The 18,392-nt window shown below is 44.5% G+C and overlaps 1 protein-coding gene across 1 annotated transcript; it reads left to right on the top strand.

Moving 5' to 3' along the window:
• The first annotated feature begins 6,882 nt into the window (after nt 1-6,882).
• Nucleotides 6,883-13,293, top strand: LOC142699531 (oocyte zinc finger protein XlCOF29-like). The gene is made up of 3 exons (XM_075848073.1): nt 6,883-6,950; nt 12,421-12,584; nt 13,060-13,293. Exons 1-3 carry the CDS (start codon nt 6,914-6,916, stop codon nt 13,291-13,293), a joined length of 435 nt encoding a protein of 144 aa, XP_075704188.1. The 5' UTR covers nt 6,883-6,913.
• The last annotated feature ends 5,099 nt before the right edge of the window (nt 13,294-18,392 follow it).

Below are 18,392 nucleotides of genomic sequence, written 5' to 3'. Positions count from 1 at the left end.
TGTGGTAATATCTACAGGGAGCAGCGTGTGTGGTAATATCTACAGGGAGCAGTGTGTGGTATTATCTACAGGGAGCAGCGTGTGTGGTAATATCTACAGGGAGCAGTGTGTGGTAATATCTACAGGGAGCAGTGTGTGTGGTAATATATACAGGGAGCAGTGTGTGTGGTAATATCTACAGGGAGCAGTGTGTGTGGTAATATCTACAGGGAGCAGTGTGTGTGGTAATATCTACAGGGAGCAGCGTGTGGTAATATCTACAGGGAGCAGTGTGTGTGGTAATATCTACAGGGAGCAGTGTGTGGTAATATCTACAGGGAGCAGTGTGTGTGGTAATATCTACAGGGAGCAGTGTGTGGTAATATATACAGGGAGCAGTGTGTGTGTGGTAATATATACAGGGAGCAGTGTGTGTGGTAATATCTACAGGGAGCAGTGTGTGTGTGGTAATATCTACAGGGAGCAGTGTGTGTGGTAATATATACAGGGAGCAGTGTGTGGTAATATACACAGGGAGCAGTGTGTGTGGTAATATCTACAGGGAGCAGTGTGTGTGGAATATATACAGGGAGCAGTGTGTGTGGTAATATCTACAGGGAGCAGCGTGTGGTAATATCTACAGGGAGCAGTGTGTGTGGTAATATCTACAGGGAGCAGTGTGTGTGGTAATATATACAGGGAGCAGTGTGTGTGGTAATATATACAGGGAGCAGTGTGTGGTAATATCTACAGGGAGCAGTGTGTGTGGTAATATATACAGGGGGCAGCGTGTGTGGTAATATATACAGGGAGCAGTGTGTGTGGTAATATATACAGGGAGCAGTGTGTGTGGTAATATCTACAGGGAGCAGTGTGTGTGGTAATATATACAGGGAGCAGTGTGTGGTAATATCTACAGGGAGCAGTGTGTGTGGTAATATCTACAGGGAGCAGCGTGTGTGGTAATATATACAGGGAGCAGTGTGTGTGGTAATATCTACAGGGAGCAGTGTGTGTGGTAATATATACAGGGAGCAGTGTGTGTGGTAATATCTACAGGGAGCAGCGTGTGTGGTAATATCTACAGGGAGCAGTGTGTGTGGTAATATCTACAGGGAGCAGTGTGTGTGGTAATATATACAGGGAGCAGTGTGTGTGGTAATATCTACAGGGAGCAGTGTGTGTGGTAATATCTACAGGGAGCAGTGTGTGTGGTAATATTTACAGGGAGCAGTGTGTGTGGTAATATCTACAGGGAGCAGTGTGTGTGTGGTAATATCTACAGGGAGCAGCGTGTGTGTGGTAATATCTACAGGGAGCAGTGTGTGTGGTAATATATACAGGGAGCAGTGTGTGTGGTAATATCTACAGGGAGCAGTGTGTGTGGTAATAGCTACAGGGAGCAGCGTGTGTGGTAATATCTACAGGGAGCAGTGTGTGTGGTAATATTTACAGGGAGCAGTGTGTGTGTGGTAATAGCTACAGGGAGCAGCGTGTGTGGTAATATATACAAGGAGCAGTGTGTGTGGTAATATTTACAGGGAGCAGTGTGTGTGGTAATATCTACAGGGAGCAGTGTGTGTGGTAATATATACAGGGAGCAGTGTGTGGTAATATCTACAGGGAGCAGTGTGTGTGGTAATATCTACAGAGAGCAGTGTGTGTGGTAATATATACAGGGAGCAGCGTGTGTGGTAATATCTACAGGGAGCAGCGTGTGTGGTAATATCTACAGGGAGCAGCGTGTGTGGTAATATCTACAGGGAGCAGTGTGTGTGGTAATATCTACAGGGAGCAGTGTGTGTGGTAATATCTACAGGGAGCAGCGTGTGTGGTAATATCTACAGGGAGCAGTGTGTGTGGTAATATCTACAGGGAGCAGTGTGTGTGGTAATATCTACAGGGAGCAGTGTGTGTGGTAATATCTACAGGGAGCAGTGTGTGTGGTAATATCTACAGGGAGCAGTGTGTGTGGTAATATCTACAGGGAGCAGTGTGTGTGGTAATATCTACAGGGAGCAGTGTGTGTGGTAATATCTACAGGGAGCAGTGTGTGTGGTAATATATACAGGGAGCAGTGTGTGTGGTAATATCTACAGGGAGCAGTGTGTGTGGTATTATCTACAGGGAGCAGCGTGTGTGGTATTATCTACAGGGAGCAGCGTGTGTGGTAATATCTACAGGGAGCAGTGTGTGTGGTAATATATACAGGGAGCAGTGTGTGTGGTAATATATACACGGAGCAGTGTGTGTGGTAATATCTACAGGGAGCAGTGTGTGTGGTAATATATACAGGGAGCAGTGTGTGTGGTAATATATACACGGAGCAGTGTGTGTGGTAATATCTACAGGGAGCAGTGTGTGTGGTAATATATACAGGGAGCAGCGTGTGGTAATATATACAGGGAGCAGTGTGTGTGGTATTATCTACAGGGAGCAGCGTGTGTGGTAATATATACAGGGAGCAGCGTGTGTGGTAATATCTACAGGGAGCAGTGTGTGGTAATATATACAGGGTGCAGTGTGTGTGGTAATATATACAGGGAGCAGCGTGTGTGGTAATATATACAGAGAGCAGCGTGTGTGGTAATATATACAGGGAGCAGTGTGTGTGGTGCTATCTACAGGAAGCAGTGTGTGTGGTAATATCTACAGGGGGCAGTGTGTGTGGTAATATATACAGGGAGCAGTGTGGTATTATCTACAGGGAGCAGCGTGTGTGGTAATATATACAGGGAGCAGCGTGTGTGGTAATATCTACAGGGAGCAGTGTGTGTGGTAATATCTACAGGGAGCAGTGTGTGTGGTAATATCTACAGGGAGCAGTGTGTGTGGTAATATCTACAGGGAGCAGTGTGTGGTAATATCTACAGGGAGCAGTGTGTGTGGTAATATCTACAGGGAGCAGTGTGTGTGGTAATATCTACAGGGAGCAGTGTGTGGTAATATCTACAGGGAGCAGTGTGTGTGGTAATATCTACAGGGAGCAGTGTGTGTGGTAATATATACAGGGAGCAGTGTGTGTGGTAATATATACAGGGAGCAGTGTGTGTGTGGTAATATATACAGGGAGCAGCGTGTGTGGTAATATATACAGGGAGCAGTGTGTGTGGTAATATATACAGGGAGCAGTGTGTGTGGTAATATATACAGGGAGCAGTGTGTGTGGTAATATCTACAGGGAGCAGTGTGTGGTAATATCTACAGGGAGCAGTGTGTGTGGTAATATCTACAGGGAGCAGTGTGTGTGGTAATATCTACAGGGAGCAGTGTGTGTGGTAATATCTACAGGGGGCAGTGTGTGTGGTAATATCTACAGGGAGCAGTGTGTGTGGTAATATCTACAGGGGGCAGTGTGTGTGTGGTAATATCTACAGGGAGCAGTGTGTGTGTGATAATATCTACAGGGAGCAGTGTGTGTGGTAATATCTACAGGGAGCAGTGTGTGTGGTAATATATACAGGGAGCAGTGTGTGGTAATATCTACAGGGAGCAGTGTGTGTGGTAATATCTACAGGGAGCAGCGTGTGTGGTAATATCTACAGGGAGCAGTGTGTGGTAATATCTACAGGGAGCAGTGTGTGTGATAATATCTACAGGGAGCAGTGTGTGTGGTAATATCTACAGGGAGCAGTGTGTGTGGTAATATCTACAGGGAGCAGTGTGTGTGGTAATATCTACAGGGAGCAGCGTGTGTGGTAATATCTACAGGGAGCAGTGTGTGTGGTAATATCTACAGGGAGCAGTGTGTGTGGTAATATATACAGGGAGCAGTGTGTGTGGTAATATATACAGGGAGCAGTGTGGTAATATCTACAGGGAGCAGCGTGTGTGGTAATATCTACAGGGAGCAGTGTGTGGTAATATATACAGGGAGCAGTGTGTGTGGTAATATCTACAGTGAGCAGTGTGTGTGGTAATATCTACAGGGAGCAGTGTGTGTGGTAATATCTACAGGGAGCAGTGTGTGTGGTATTATCTACAGGGAGCAGTGTGTGTGGTAATATCTACAGGGAGCAGTGTGTGGTAATATATACAGGGAGCAGCGTGTGTGGTAATATATACAGGGAGCAGTGTGTGTGTGGTAATATCTACAGGGAGCAGCGTGTGTGGTAATATGTACAGGGAGCAGTGTGTGTGGTAATATATACAGGGAGCAGTGTGTGGTAATATCTACAGGGAGCAGTGTGTGTGGTAATATCTACAGGGAGCAGTGTGTGTGGTAATATCTACAGGGAGCAGTGTGTGTGGTAATATCTACAGGGAGCAGTGTGTGTGGTAATATCTACAGGGAGCAGTGTGTGTGGTAATATCTACAGGGAGCAGCGTGTGTGGTAATATCTACAGGGAGCAGCGTGTGGTAATATATACAGGGAGCAGTGTGTGTGGTATTATCTACAGGGAGCAGCGTGTGTGGTAATATATACAGGGAGCAGCGTGTGTGGTAATATCTACAGGGAGCAGTGTGTGGTAATATCTACAGGGAGCAGTGTGTGTGGTAATATCTACAGGGAGCAGTGTGTGTGGTAATATCTACAGGGAGCAGTGTGTGTGGTAATATCTACAGGGAGCAGTGTGTGTGGTAATATCTACAGGGAGCAGTGTGTGTGGTAATATCTACAGGGAGCAGTGTGTGTGGTGCTATCTACAGGGGGGCTGTGTGTGGTAATATCTACAGGGAGCAGTGTGTGTGGTAATATCTACAGGGAGCAGTGTGTGTGGTAATATATACAGGGAGCAGCGTGTGTGGTAATATATACAGGGAGCAGTGTGTGTGGTAATATCTACAGGGAGCAGTGTGTGTGGTAATATCTACAGGGAGCAGTGTGTGTGGTAATATCTACAGGGGGCAGTGTGTGTGGTAATATCTACAGGGAGCAGTGTGTGTGGTAATATCTACAGGGAGCAGTGTGTGTGGTAATATCTACAGGGAGCAGTGTGTGTGGTAATATCTACAGGGAGCAGTGTGTGTGGTAATATCTACAGGGAGCAGTGTGTGTGGTGCTATCTACAGGGGGGCTGTGTGTGGTAATATCTACAGGGAGCAGTGTGTGTGGTGCTATCTACAGGGGGGCTGTGTGTGGTAATATCTACAGGGAGCAGTGTGTGGCGCTATCTACAGGGGGGCTGTGTGTGGAGCTATATACAGGGAGGCTGTGTGTGGTGCTATATACAGGGGGGCTGTGTGTGGCGCTATCTACGGTGTGTGTGTGTGTGTGTGTGTGTGTGTGTTTGTTGCTATCTACAGAGGACTGTATGTGGCGCTATCTACAGGGGGGCTGTGTGTGGCGCTATCTACAGTGGGGCTCTGTGTGGCGCTAGCTACAGGGGGCTGTATATGGCGCTATCTACGGGGGGCTGTGTGTGTGGCGCTATCTACAGTGGGGCAGTGTGTGGAGCGATCTACAGAGGACTGTATGTGGCGCTATCTACAGGGGGCTGTTGGTGGCACTATCTACAGGGGGGCTGTGTGTGGCCCTAGCTACAGGGGGGCTGTGTGTGGCGCTATCTACAGGGGGCTGTGTGTGGCGCTATCTACGGGGGGCTGTGTGTGGCGCTATCTACGGGGGGCTGTGTGTGGCTATCTACAGGGGGCTGTGTGTGGAGCTAGCTACAGGGGGGCTGTGTGTGGCACTCTCTACAGAGGTGTGTGTGTGTGTGTGTGTGTGTGAAGCTATGTACAGATGGCTGTTGGTGACACTATGTACAGGGGTGTGTGGCTTTATCTACAGGGGGCTGTGTGTAGCACTCTACTTGGGTGTGTGGAGCTGTGTACTGGGGGCTGTTTGTGACACTATGTACAGGTGTGTGTGTGCGGTACTATGTACAGGGAGTGTGTGTGGCGCTATCTACAGGGGGCTGTGTGTGGCGCTATCTACAGGGGGCTGTGTGTGGCGCTATCTACAGGGGGCTGTGTGTGGCGCTATCTACAGGGGGCTGTGTGTGGCGCTATTTACAGGGGGGCTGTGTGTGGCGCTATCTACAGGGGGGCTGTGTGTGGCGCTATCTACAGGGGGCTGTGTGTGGCGCTATCTACAGGGGGCTGTGTGTGTGCAGCTATCTACAGTGGGGCTGTGTGTGGCGCTATGTACAGGGGGCTATGTGTGGCGCTCTACAGGGGGCTGTGTGTGGCGCTATCTACACGGGGCTGTGTGTGGCGCTCTATACAGGGGTGTGTGTGGCGCTATCTACAGGGGTGTGTGTGGCGCTATCTACAGGGGGCTGTGTGTGGCGCTATCTACAGGGGGGCTGTGTGTGGCGCTCTCTACAGGGGTATGTGGAGGAATGTACAGGGGGCTGTTGGTGGCTCTATCTACAGTGGGGGGTGTGTGTGTGTTTGGCACAGTCAGCACATATCCCCTCGCCCTAGTGATAAAGTGAGACATCACCTGACTGTGAGCAACCGGATAACTAGAGAGATACCGGCCACCATAGTGGTTGTCAGCCAATCTAGTGCAGACATTGTTGTTCGTTTATTTGTATGGAGAAATTCTGGAAAGAAAGTCACGCCCCATTAGCCACACCCTCCAGATAAGTCATGCCCCATAAGACACACCCATCAGATAAGACGCACCCACCAAGGAAGCCACACCCTAACTGTTCCTGGTGAAAAAAAATGTTGCCAACTATGTATCCAGAGCCAGAACTTTTTGGTTTTTTTCTGTGGATGGAGCGGAGTGAGGGCTTTTCTTTTTTGTAGGACGAGCTGCAGTTTTTGATCACTTTTTAATGCTTATTTAATTTTTTTAGAGCCTGTAGTGTTCTTTTTGTTGTTTTTGGTTTTTCTTACGGCGTTCACCGTGCGGGTAAATAACATTTTATTGTAATCATTCTCTTTACAGATGCGGTGATACTAGTTATGTTTTATTATTTGTGTTTTTTACGTTCCTTTAACCCCTTTAGGACTGATCCTGTTTTGGCTTTCAGGACACAGATGATTTTTTCAAATCTGAGACGTGTCACTTTATCTGGTAATAACTCTGGAATGCTTTTACCTATCTAAGCCATTCTTTATGTTAGTGATAAAACTTGGTCGATAAATTCAATATTTATTCGTGAAAAACACCAAAATTGTAAAACAGATAGTAATACCACACAAAATAGTCACTAGTTACCATCCCCCATATGTCTACTTTATATTTGCACCATTTTTTGAACATTATTTTATTTTTCTAGGACGTCACAAGGCTTAGAACTTTAGCAGCAATTTCTCACATTTTCAAGAAAAATTCAGAAGGCGATTTTTTTTTTTTAGGTACCAGTTTAGTTCTGAAGTGGTTTTGAGGGCCTTATATATTAGAATCCCCCAATAAATCACCCCATTTTAAAAACGGCACCCCTTAAAGTATTGAAAACAGCATTCAGAAAGTTTCTTAACCCTTTAGGCGTTTCACAGGAAATAAAGCAAAGTAGAGGGGAAATGTCCACATTTTTTTGGCCGAAATTCATATGTAATAAAAAAAATTCTGTAACACAGAAGGTTTTACCAGAGAAACGCAACTCAATATTTATTGCCCAGGTCCTGCAGTTTTTAGGAATATCCCAAATGAGTCCTTAGTGCGCTAATGGACCGAAACACAGGCCTCAGAAGCAAAAGAGCACCTACATGATTTTGGGGCCTGCTTATTTTTAGATTATATTTTAGGCACCATGTCGAGTTTGAAGAGGTTTTGTGGTGCCAAAACAGTGGAAACTCCCAAATGTGACCCCATTTTGGAAACTGCACCCCTGAAAGAATTTATCTAGGGGTATAGTTAGCTCTTTGACCCCACAGGTATTTTGCTATATTTATTGGAGTTAGTCTGTGAAAATGAAAATCTCCTTTTTTTTCTGACAAAACATAGAAATTTGTAATATTTACAAGGAATAAAGAAGAAAATGCACCCCAACAATTGTAAAGCATCTTCTCCCGATTACGGAAATACCCCATATGTGATAATAAACTGATGTTTGGACTCATAGCAGGGCTCAGAAGGGAAGGAGCGCCATTTGGATTTTGGAGCGCAGATTTTGCTGGATTGGTTTTCAGTGCCATGTCGCGATTTCATCGCCCTGGAGGGAACAAAACAGTGGAAACCCCCCAAAAGTGACCCCATTTGGGAAACTACACTCCTCAAGGAATTTTTCTAGGGGTATAGTGAGCATTTATACCACACAGGTTTTTTGCAGAATTTAGTAGAATTAGGCCGTGAAAATGAATATAAACATTTTTGTCCACTAAAATGTTGATTTTTTTTATTTTCACAAGGGATAAAGGAGAAAAAGTCGCCCTAAATTTGTAACGCAATCTCTCCCGAGTATGACATTACCCCACATGTGGTAATAATTGTTTTTTAATAGAAATTAATTAACCTTTGCAGGACTGATCCTTTTTTGCTTTTCCATTTTTGTTTTTCACTCCCCGCCTTCCAAACGCCATAACTTTTTTATTTTTCCATGAATTGAGCGGTGTGAGGGCTTATTTTTGGCAGGACGAGCTGTAGTTTTTATTGGTACCATTTTTTGGTACATACAACTTTTTGATCACTTTTTATTACATTTTATTTAGAGCTTTGATGACCAAAAAACAGTGATTTTGACATTTTAAATTCTTTATATCTTACGGCGTTCATAATGCGCTATAAATGACCATTTTACTTTTTATACTGCGGGTCGGTACGATTACGGCGATACCATATGTATATAGTTTTTTTTTATGTTTTGCAGCGTTTGCACAATAAAATCACTTCTTTAGAAAATAATTTATTTTCTGTGTCACCGTATTCTGAGTAGGGATGCACGGTGCATCGAAACTTCGATACTGTTTCGATACTGTGCATCCCTAAACGGTTCGATACCGCTATTTCCTGTATTTCGATACTGAGCTGCGCAACCACACAGCTCAGTATAGTAATACATGAATGTATGGGAGCGCGGCTGCGGCTGTGTAATTCAGCCACAGCCCCGCTTCTGAGTCATGATAAGTTCGCGGGGTCAGTATGATGTGATGCGGCCGGCGCTGCACTAATGAGCGGCGGCACTGAAGACAGAACATGGCGGGGGCTCCACAAAATACCCCCATGTTCTGTCTCCAGTGCCTGAACTTGCGCTCATTAGTACAGCGCCGGCCGCACCTCCTCATGCTGACCGCGCACACACTTCCTGTCAGGAGCGGGGCAATGGCTGTATTACACAGCCGCAGCCCCGCTCTATAACGGCGGAGATCAGAGAAACCTCTCATCTCCGCCGTTATTCCCCTGAATGCTGCGATCACAGCTGACTGCAGCATTCAGGGGAAAGTGAGAAGGGGGGATGCCCCTGGATCGCGTCACAGGGAATTCGTGACGCGATCGAGGGCCATACCATATATGGGCAGACAGCCCAGGGTCTATTGACGGACCCCAGGGCTGTCTTACCATATTTCATGTTGTTAGGACATACCCAAGTATGTCCTAACAACTGCCTGTGTGCTATCTGTCCACAGGTTAATGTACTGGGATATATCTGATATATGCCTGTGTGCTATCTGTCCACAGGCTAATGTACTGGCATATATCTGATATATGTCAGTACATTAAAGTTTAAAAATAAAGTAAAAACAAAGTATTGTTAAATTTAAAAAAAAATACACATTCACCTTTTTTACAATAAACATTAAAATAAGTCTCAATACATAAAATACACACATTCAGTAATGGCGCGCACAACAATTTTTTTGCATCATTTATGATCCGTACACTGTAAAAAAATGAAATAAACACAGCTTTCATTCACTTATTAGTGTGAGGCACGAGGTGCGATGAATTTAACCTCCATGTTCCTCACATTAATAGTAATTAACCCCATCATGTACCTCGCACATTAACCCATTATAACTGAGAAACATGATGGGATTAATTACTATTAATGTGAGGCGCATTCAAAATTCATCATCACACCTCGCGCCTCACATCAGAAAACTGAAGATTTTTTTTTTTTATTACTGTTGCCAAAAGTATCGAAATTGGTATCGAAATCGCAATACTAAACGAAGTATCGGTATCGAAGTCCAAATTCTGGTATCGTGACATCCCTAATTCTGAGAGCCGTTTTTTTTTTTTCAGTCAAAAAGCGAACTAAGGGCTTGTTTTTTGCGGGACGGGTTGTAGTTTTTATTGGTACTATTTTCGGGTACATGCAAATTTTTGATAAAAAAAAACAAACTAAAAACAATGCCAGAATCACCATTTTTTGGTCACCACCCCTCCCACAATATAGAATACAGTGTTCTATATTGTGGGAGGGGTGGTGACCAAAAAATGGTGATTCTGGCATTGTTTTTAGTTTGTTTTTTTTGCGGCGTTCACCGTGCGGTAAAAATAACATTATAGTGTTATAGATTGGGTCGTTACGAACCCGGTGATACCAAATATGTGTACTGTTTTTTAACGTTTACATTTTTTCCCTATAATAAGGGACTTCTTTTTTGCACTTTCTTTTTTTACTTGCAGCTTTGATCGCTGCTAGAATACATTACATTACCTAGGTAGTTTAACGTATTCCAACTGTCAGTGTGACGTCACAGTGACTCTGACAGTTGGTCTACGAGGATCAGCAGAGGCTGGTCCTCATAGGCTTCCATACATGGATACATGGCAGACCCGAAGGCCGTTGTGTGGCCCCCGGGTGCCATCACAAGCATCAGCAGCCCCCACAATTTCATGGGGGCTGCTGTTGTGCTACAAACCCCCTACATGCGGAGATCGCAATCGAGCCCCGCATTTAACGGGCTAATTGCCAAAATCAGCGGCAATGAGCCGCTGATCGGCAACAGTGGAGTGTCAGCTGTCAGGGACAGCTGACCTCCCAGTTCCCAATGCACACTGTTACCGACACTGTCACAGACACTGTCATCGACAGTGTGCATCGCGAACGGCAGTGACGTTCTGTCACTCTGACAGGAAGCCTATCAGGAGGCTGGTCCTGATAGGCTTCTGTACATGGCAGACACGGAGGCCATTATTTGGCCTCCGGTCGCCATACTAGCCATCTGCAAACCTCACAATTTCATTCTGAGGTCTGCTGATGTGCTAGAAACCCCTGAATGCGGTGATTGCAATCGATCACCGCAATTAAGGGGTTAATTGCCGAAATCAACGGAAATAAGCCGCTGATCGGCATACAGTGGAGTGTCGGCGGTCAGGGACATCTGGCCTCCCGGTTCCCGGTGCACACGTTCGCCGACAGTGTGCACCGGGAACCACTCAGTAACTGTACGTCCCCGTGCGCTAAGACACTGGCCACATGGACGTACAGTTTCGTCGTGGTGCGCCTAGGGGTTAAAGACAAAATGGGAACAGGTTTTATTTTATATTTAATAATATTTTGTAGAGAACTAAAAACTTTATTTAACTATTTTTAACAAATTGTATTACTCTTCTGGGGGACGTGAACTAGTGATGATTAGATCGCTGGTAAAATACACTGTAGCAGTAATATCGCAATATATCGTGATTCAGATTAAGGAGTTAATGGGAGCAGAAAGATGGCAGACCTTCATCACCCCCCTGGCTGCCATGACAACCATCCATACCCCGTGATCGTGTCGCGAGGGGCAGATGAGCTGTCACATAGGACCCTCCCCCTCTTTCTTACAGCTTAGATTCTGCAGTCGCTAATGACCACGGCATCTAAGTAGTTAAATGTCCGGGGTCGGAATTCCCTCAGGTCTCCAGCCTTTGCAGCAGGGTGTCCGGACTTCCCTATGTCGTGTGAACAAGTCCTGAGCGGTAAATGTCCTGTGCAGGAAGGGGTTAAATGAGTAAAATTTAAGCTTATACTGAATCTTATCCCACAAAACAATGTATCACTCTGCTCCGCTCCACCTGCGCTATAACATGATGATAAGAGATCACACTGCATGTTCCCTATATATAATGTCACCTCAGCTGCTGCAGAACCTCACAGTTCATATCAAACACTCTCTGCATAGTGTGCACCACGTCTTGTGAGATGTGAGCAATGTCTCCCCAGTATCCACCATGTGTCAGGAGTCAGGTCTTCATTGTCTGGGGGGAAATGTCTTCATTTTACTCTTCTCACCTGAGAGATAGGCCATAAATGTCTGATATATGGGGGTCCCACTTTTATGTGGAGAACGGGGGTCCCCCGACCCGCCTGGTGAGGTGATGACTACATCCCGGTGGAGAATGAATGGAGAGGTGATCACTCATGTGTACGACTCTCTCCATTCACTTGTATAGGAGTTCCATAAACAGCCGAGCACGGCCAGAGGTGGAGCCGCATCTACCAGACATTTCTGACATATCCTGGGGAGAAATGTCCGTGTTGGGAATACCCCTTTATTCCATGTGGTGACGGCTCTGAGAAGATGTTTCTCTCAATGATCAATAAGTGAGGTTCTGTATGTCACACATGATGTTGTCCCCTGTATGATCTCCATCTTCTCTTCTCTTCATAAAGACGTCTGCTGTACTAGATCCTCCAGTTCCTCCAGTTTTCTCATCTTCTCCTCCACAACGTTCCTTCTTCTGAATGACCCACCAAGGATGGACAAGGACAGGAATGAGATGAGCAGAAGAATATTAGACTTCACCTTGGAGATCATCTACCTGTTGAGCGGAGAGGTAAACTTTTCTACATTATAGAACAAGTCACACATAGGGAAGGGACAATACATAATAGGAAGTAATAGGAAGAATCCAGTGTCCTGTATAACAGCGTCCAGACCTTCCAAGTGACGTCAAGAAGCTGAAGATCAGCCACCAATATGGTCAGTTATGTGTCATGTCACCAATGCAGCAATAGTAATGTTGTAGAGCAATGAGAATGACCAGGAACCAGGAGGATCAGGATGACATCTATATAGAAACATAGAAGATGACGGCAGGAGGAGAGCACATGGTCCATCTAGTCCCCCCAATATTATTTCCTTTTTAGTTTTGGCCTCGTTCTATTTTCTCAATGTCTTTTTGTAGGTGAGGTCTCCAGTATTACAGATGTGGGGTCACTAGAGCTCTATACAGCGGGGTCACAATCTCCCTCTCTCTACTGAGGGAGAATACTGTGTTCAGTTCTCTAAGTGTCTCTCTCCATACACAGGAGTACACAATAGTGAAGAAGACATCGGGTGACTGTACGAATCCCATCATCCATGAGTCAGGAGGATGGAGTAGTAGTCAGAGGCCCATCACAGAGCCCCCCCCTCACTCCCGGATACATGAGAAGAAGATCTTAGATCTGATCTACAAGATGACTGAGCTGCTGACTGGAGAGGTGACACTGCTGGGAATGCTGGGAAATTCTACAGTAACAGCACTGGAGGTGTCTGGGTAATGACTGTATCATTGTGTGTGTCAGGTTCCTATAAGGTGTCAGGATGTCACTGTCTATTTCTCCATGGAGGAGTGGGAGTATCTAGAAGGACACAAGGATCTGTACGAGGAGGTCATGATGGAGAACTACTGGCCGGGCACATCACAAGGTAAGAAGAGACCGATATATATTGGCATTACTGTGGGCACAGGCTGGACTGGCGGCCGTGTTGAAGTCTTAATACCGTTAGGTGCAGTACATATACAATGACATGTAATGTAGGAGCTCCACAATTTCGGCTCTTTTTACATCACCTTAGATCCCTTCGTAATGCCGACTTCTCATTCTCATAACTCTGCATTAGCGATCACATTACATTGTACAGATCTGGCGGCCGTTCTGGATACGGGAGCCATGGAGACCACCAGGATTCTCCTAATGCAGAGTTATGGGCAGCCGGCAGCGTGGACTATGGGCAGTTGTGCTGTAGTTAGAAGTAAACATGATAATACGAGTCATTTAGAAAGACTATTATCGGCACACTCCGGCAGAATAATCGTTTTCTATATAATGTCAGTATAATCGGAGGTTCTCTTTAAAGGGAATGTGTTGCCAGAAAAACATGTTTTTTTTTTAAAAAATTAAACATTTAGTGTGTGGGTGATTAAACATTGTTCAAATTTTTTTTATTTTTTTCACGAGTCAGGAAATATTATAAATTATTTCTAATTTATAATACTACCCATTTTTGGTCACTAGATGGAGCTGTTCCCAAAATTGCGGCATTGCAACATTGGGTTAAAAGCCCTCGCTCTAGTGAGCTCTCAGCATCCCCCCCTCCTTTATCCTGGCTAGTGCCGGGATCAACGAGGCGTTTGAAAGGTTTAACCTCCTACACTGTGTGTCGCCATTTTTTGAGGGAACCCACAGTGTAGTAGGTTTACATACAGTAGTAAACACACACAAACACTAACATACATTGAAATCTCTTACCTGCTCCTGCCGCCGCGGCTCCCTCCGGCCCGTCCGCTCCGTTTGCTGCCGCTGTTCCATGTGCACAAGTCCGGAAGCCGCGACCGGAAGTAGTAATATTACTGTCCGGCCGCGACTTCCGGTCCTCAGGAAAATGGCGCCGGACGGCGCCAATTTCGAATAGGACTGTGTGGGAGCGGCGCATGCGCAGTTCCCACACAGACGCCGTACACGGCAGTCAATGGGACGGGAGCCGTTCGCAGTCCTTATGGGACTGTGGCTGCCGTATTCCATGTCTGTGTGTGTCGTTAATCGACACACACAGAAATGGAACAAAAAATGGCAGCCCCCATAGGGAATAAAAAGTGTAAAAATAAGAAACAGTAAAACACAAACACACAAATGAATATAAACGTTTTTATTAAAGCACTAACATCTTTAACATATAAAAAAATTATTTGTGATGACACTGTTCCTTTAATATTACAAGTTATGGGTACTAGATTCTGGAGATGGGACGATGATCCGGGGATTTATTGTGATTTCCAGATTTGGAGTCGGGGGGGGGAGGAGCAATGAGACAATTGTCATCCACCTCATGGGGGGTTTTCTCTTTCTCTGGATCAACACGGTCGGATTATAGGTTACACTTGTGTCTTTTTTCATCCTTATTAACTATGTAACACAGAATGTATGGAACTGAATTTACCACAAATATAAAGTACAATATGTTCCGAAAAACAATCTCACAATGACTTGGATAATAAAAAGTTTTTTCCCACTTATGCTATGTGCACCTTCTGTAGGCAATTTTTTTTCCTTGAAAATTTGATTTTGTTTATTTGACTTGACTTTAGTTAAACATTTTTTTTTCTACGATACAGCTGTTATGTCTCTTCTATACACAGAAGCTGGATCGCTATCTATCAGCCGAATCCGTAAGTGAAGTGAACAGACGACTCGGCTGTCAGCGGGTCCTGTGTATCCATGTTCTTCACCTTAGATGGGGTTAGAGACACAGGACCCCGCACTCAGCCGAGTCGTCAGGTCACTTACGGATTCGACTGGCAGTGAATGATCCAGCTTCTGTGTATAGAAGAGACATAACAGCTTCATCGTGAAAATAAAAAAAAACTTTTAATAAATGTAAATTAAATTTTTTTTATGTATTTACCAGCCAATATATATATATATATATTATATATATAAAAATACAAAATTGAGGTGAATATTGTCTACAAAGGTGTACACAGCCTATAAAACTCTTATAAGCAGGCGACGCCTTGACAATATTTTGGTTGGCAGGAAACTCTTAAAATTGGGCCGCCCTGTGTCCCGCCATTTTCATGTGTATCCGCGACCACAGAACGCAGATACAGTTAAATACTATGGCGGAGCAGGGAGATGTCAGCGCCCCGCTGTTCGCTATAGTAAGCCACAGTCTACTTTAGGTCTCGGCTTACAAGGTGCAGGAACATCGACACAGGTGCTGAGGAGCTCAACATTGCAATCTCGGCTCTGATCAGTAAACCTAGAAGTGTAGAGAGAAGTGTCTGATATATAGACAGATATACAGTAGTCATGTATTCAGTCACTGTGTGTTTCCTACAGATGGATCCAGTAGGAGAAATCCACCAGAGAGATGTCCCAGTCCTCTGTATTCCCAGGACTGTCCAGAGGAAAATCACAATGTCCCAGAGAATCATCAGGTAGATGAAGCTGAGCCCTATACCAGATCTATATAGGGGGGTGTGGAGCTTTTTGGTCCTGCAGTCATAGATGCGGTCATAGATTTTGGTGGTTTCTTATGTTGTTCTGTTAGATTCTTCGCACTCTCTGCTGTATTATACTGAATTGTTACATATGTGAAATCAGGGGGAAGATCTGACTAATAATAAAGTGGAGGATGAAGAAGAGCTGGTGAGGGACGATCAACCGTGTAAGAGTGAAGTGGAGGAGGAAATTCCAGGAGGTGTTACCAGAGGTCAGTAATAATGACATTAGAAAGTGAATTGGGAGGTTTGTTAAGGTGGGGTTCCTCCTTAGTTCTACATTACAGTAACACGTCAGACAATGTGTTATACATAGTGCAGGACCTGAGGGAGCTGTGACTGCACATAGAAGTCCTCTACAAGGTGATCTATGAATCCAGTCATGTACTAGGCTTAGTGTCAGATTTTGGGGGGCACCAGCTGGGATTAACAGCTGCATGAACCGAAACACAGGCCTCAGAAGCAAAAGAGCACCTACATGATTTTGGGGCCTGCTTATTTTTAGATTATATTTTAGGCACCATGTCGAGTTTGAAGAGGTTTTGTGGTGCCAAAACAGTGGAAACTCCCAAATGTGACCCCATTTTGGAAACTGCACCCCTGAAAGAATTTATCTAGGGGTATAGTTAGCTCTTTGACCCCACAGGTATTTTGCTATATTTATTGGAGTTAGTCTGTGAAAATGAAAATCTCCTTTTTTTTCTGACAAAACATAGAAATTTGTAATATTTACAAGGAATAAAGAAGAAAATGCACCCCAACAATTGTAAAGCATCTTCTCCCGATTACGGAAATACCCCATATGTGATAATAAACTGATGTTTGGACTCATAGCAGGGCTCAGAAGGGAAGGAGCGCCATTTGGATTTTGGAGCGCAGATTTTGCTGGATTGGTTTTCAGTGCCATGTCGCGATTTCATCGCCCTGGAGGGAACAAAACAGTGGAAACCCCCCAAAAGTGACCCCATTTTGGAAACTACACTCCTCAAGGAATTTTTCTAGGGGTATAGTAAGCATTTATACCACACAGGTTTTTTGCAGAATTTAGTAGAATTAGGCCGTGAAAATGAATATAAACATTTTTGTCCACTAAAATGTTGATTTTTTTTCATTTTCACAAGGGATAAAGGAGAAAAAGTCGCCCTAAATTTGTAGCGCAATCTCTCCCGAGTATGACAATACCCCACATGTGGTAATAATTGTTTTTTAATAGAAATTAATTAACCTTTGCAGGACTGATCCTTTTTTGCTTTTCCATTTTTGTTTTTCACTTCCCGCCTTCCAAACGCCATAACTTGAGCGGTGTGAGGGCTTATTTTTGGCAGGACGAGCTGTAGTTTTTATTGGTACCATTTTTTGGTACATACAACTTTTTGATCACTTTTTATTACATTTTATTTAGAGCTTTGATGACCAAAAAACAGTGATTTTGACATTTTAAATTCTTTATTTCTTACGGCGTTCATAATGCGCTATAAATGACAATTGTACTAGATTCTGCGGGTCGGTACGATTACGGCGATACCAGATGTATATAGGTTTTTTTATGTTTAGCAGCGTTTGCACAATAAAATCACTTCTTTAGAAAATAATTTATTTTCTGTGTCACCATATTCTGAGAGCCGTAACTTTTTTTTTCAGTCAAAAAGCGAAGTAAGGGCTTGTTTTTTGCGGGACGGGTTGTAGTTTTTATTGGTTCTATTTTCGGGTACATGCAAATTTTTGATCACTTTATTCTATATTGTGGGAGGGGTGGTGACCAAAATATGGTGATTCTGGCATTGTTTTTAGTTTGTTTTTTTTTGCGGCGTTCACCGTGCGGTAAAAATAACATTATAGTGTTATAGATTGGGTCGTTACGAACCCGGTGATACCAAATATGTGTACTGTTTTTTAACGTTTACATTTTTTCCCTATAATAAGGGACTTCTTTTTTGCACTTTCTTTTTTTACTTGCAGCTTTGATCGCTGCTAGAATACATTACATTACCTAGGTAGTTTAACGTATTCCAACTGTCAGTGTGATGTCACAGTGACTCTGACAGTTGGTCTACGAGGATCAGCAGAGGCTGGTCCTCATAGGCTTCCATACATGGCAGACCCGAAGGCCGTTGTCTGGCCCCCGGGTGCCATCACAAGCATCAGCAGCCCCCACAATTTCATGGGGGCTGCTGTTGTGCTACAAACCCCCTACATGTGGAGATCGCAATCGAGCTCCGCATTTAACGGGCTAATTGCCAAAATCAGCGGCAATGAGCCGCTGATCGGCAACAGTGGAGTGTCAGCTGTCAGGGACAGCTGACCTCCCAGTTCCCAATGCACACTGTTACCGACACTGTCAAAGACACTGTCATCGACAGTGTGCATCGCGAACGG

The sequence above is a fragment of the Rhinoderma darwinii genome, chromosome 1 (assembly GCF_050947455.1).
Source record: "Rhinoderma darwinii isolate aRhiDar2 chromosome 1, aRhiDar2.hap1, whole genome shotgun sequence".
NCBI classification, from domain to species: Eukaryota; Metazoa; Chordata; class Amphibia; order Anura; family Rhinodermatidae; genus Rhinoderma; species Rhinoderma darwinii.
Note: the sequence above shows the minus strand (reverse complement) of the source record. Positions and strands in the feature narration are given on the sequence as shown.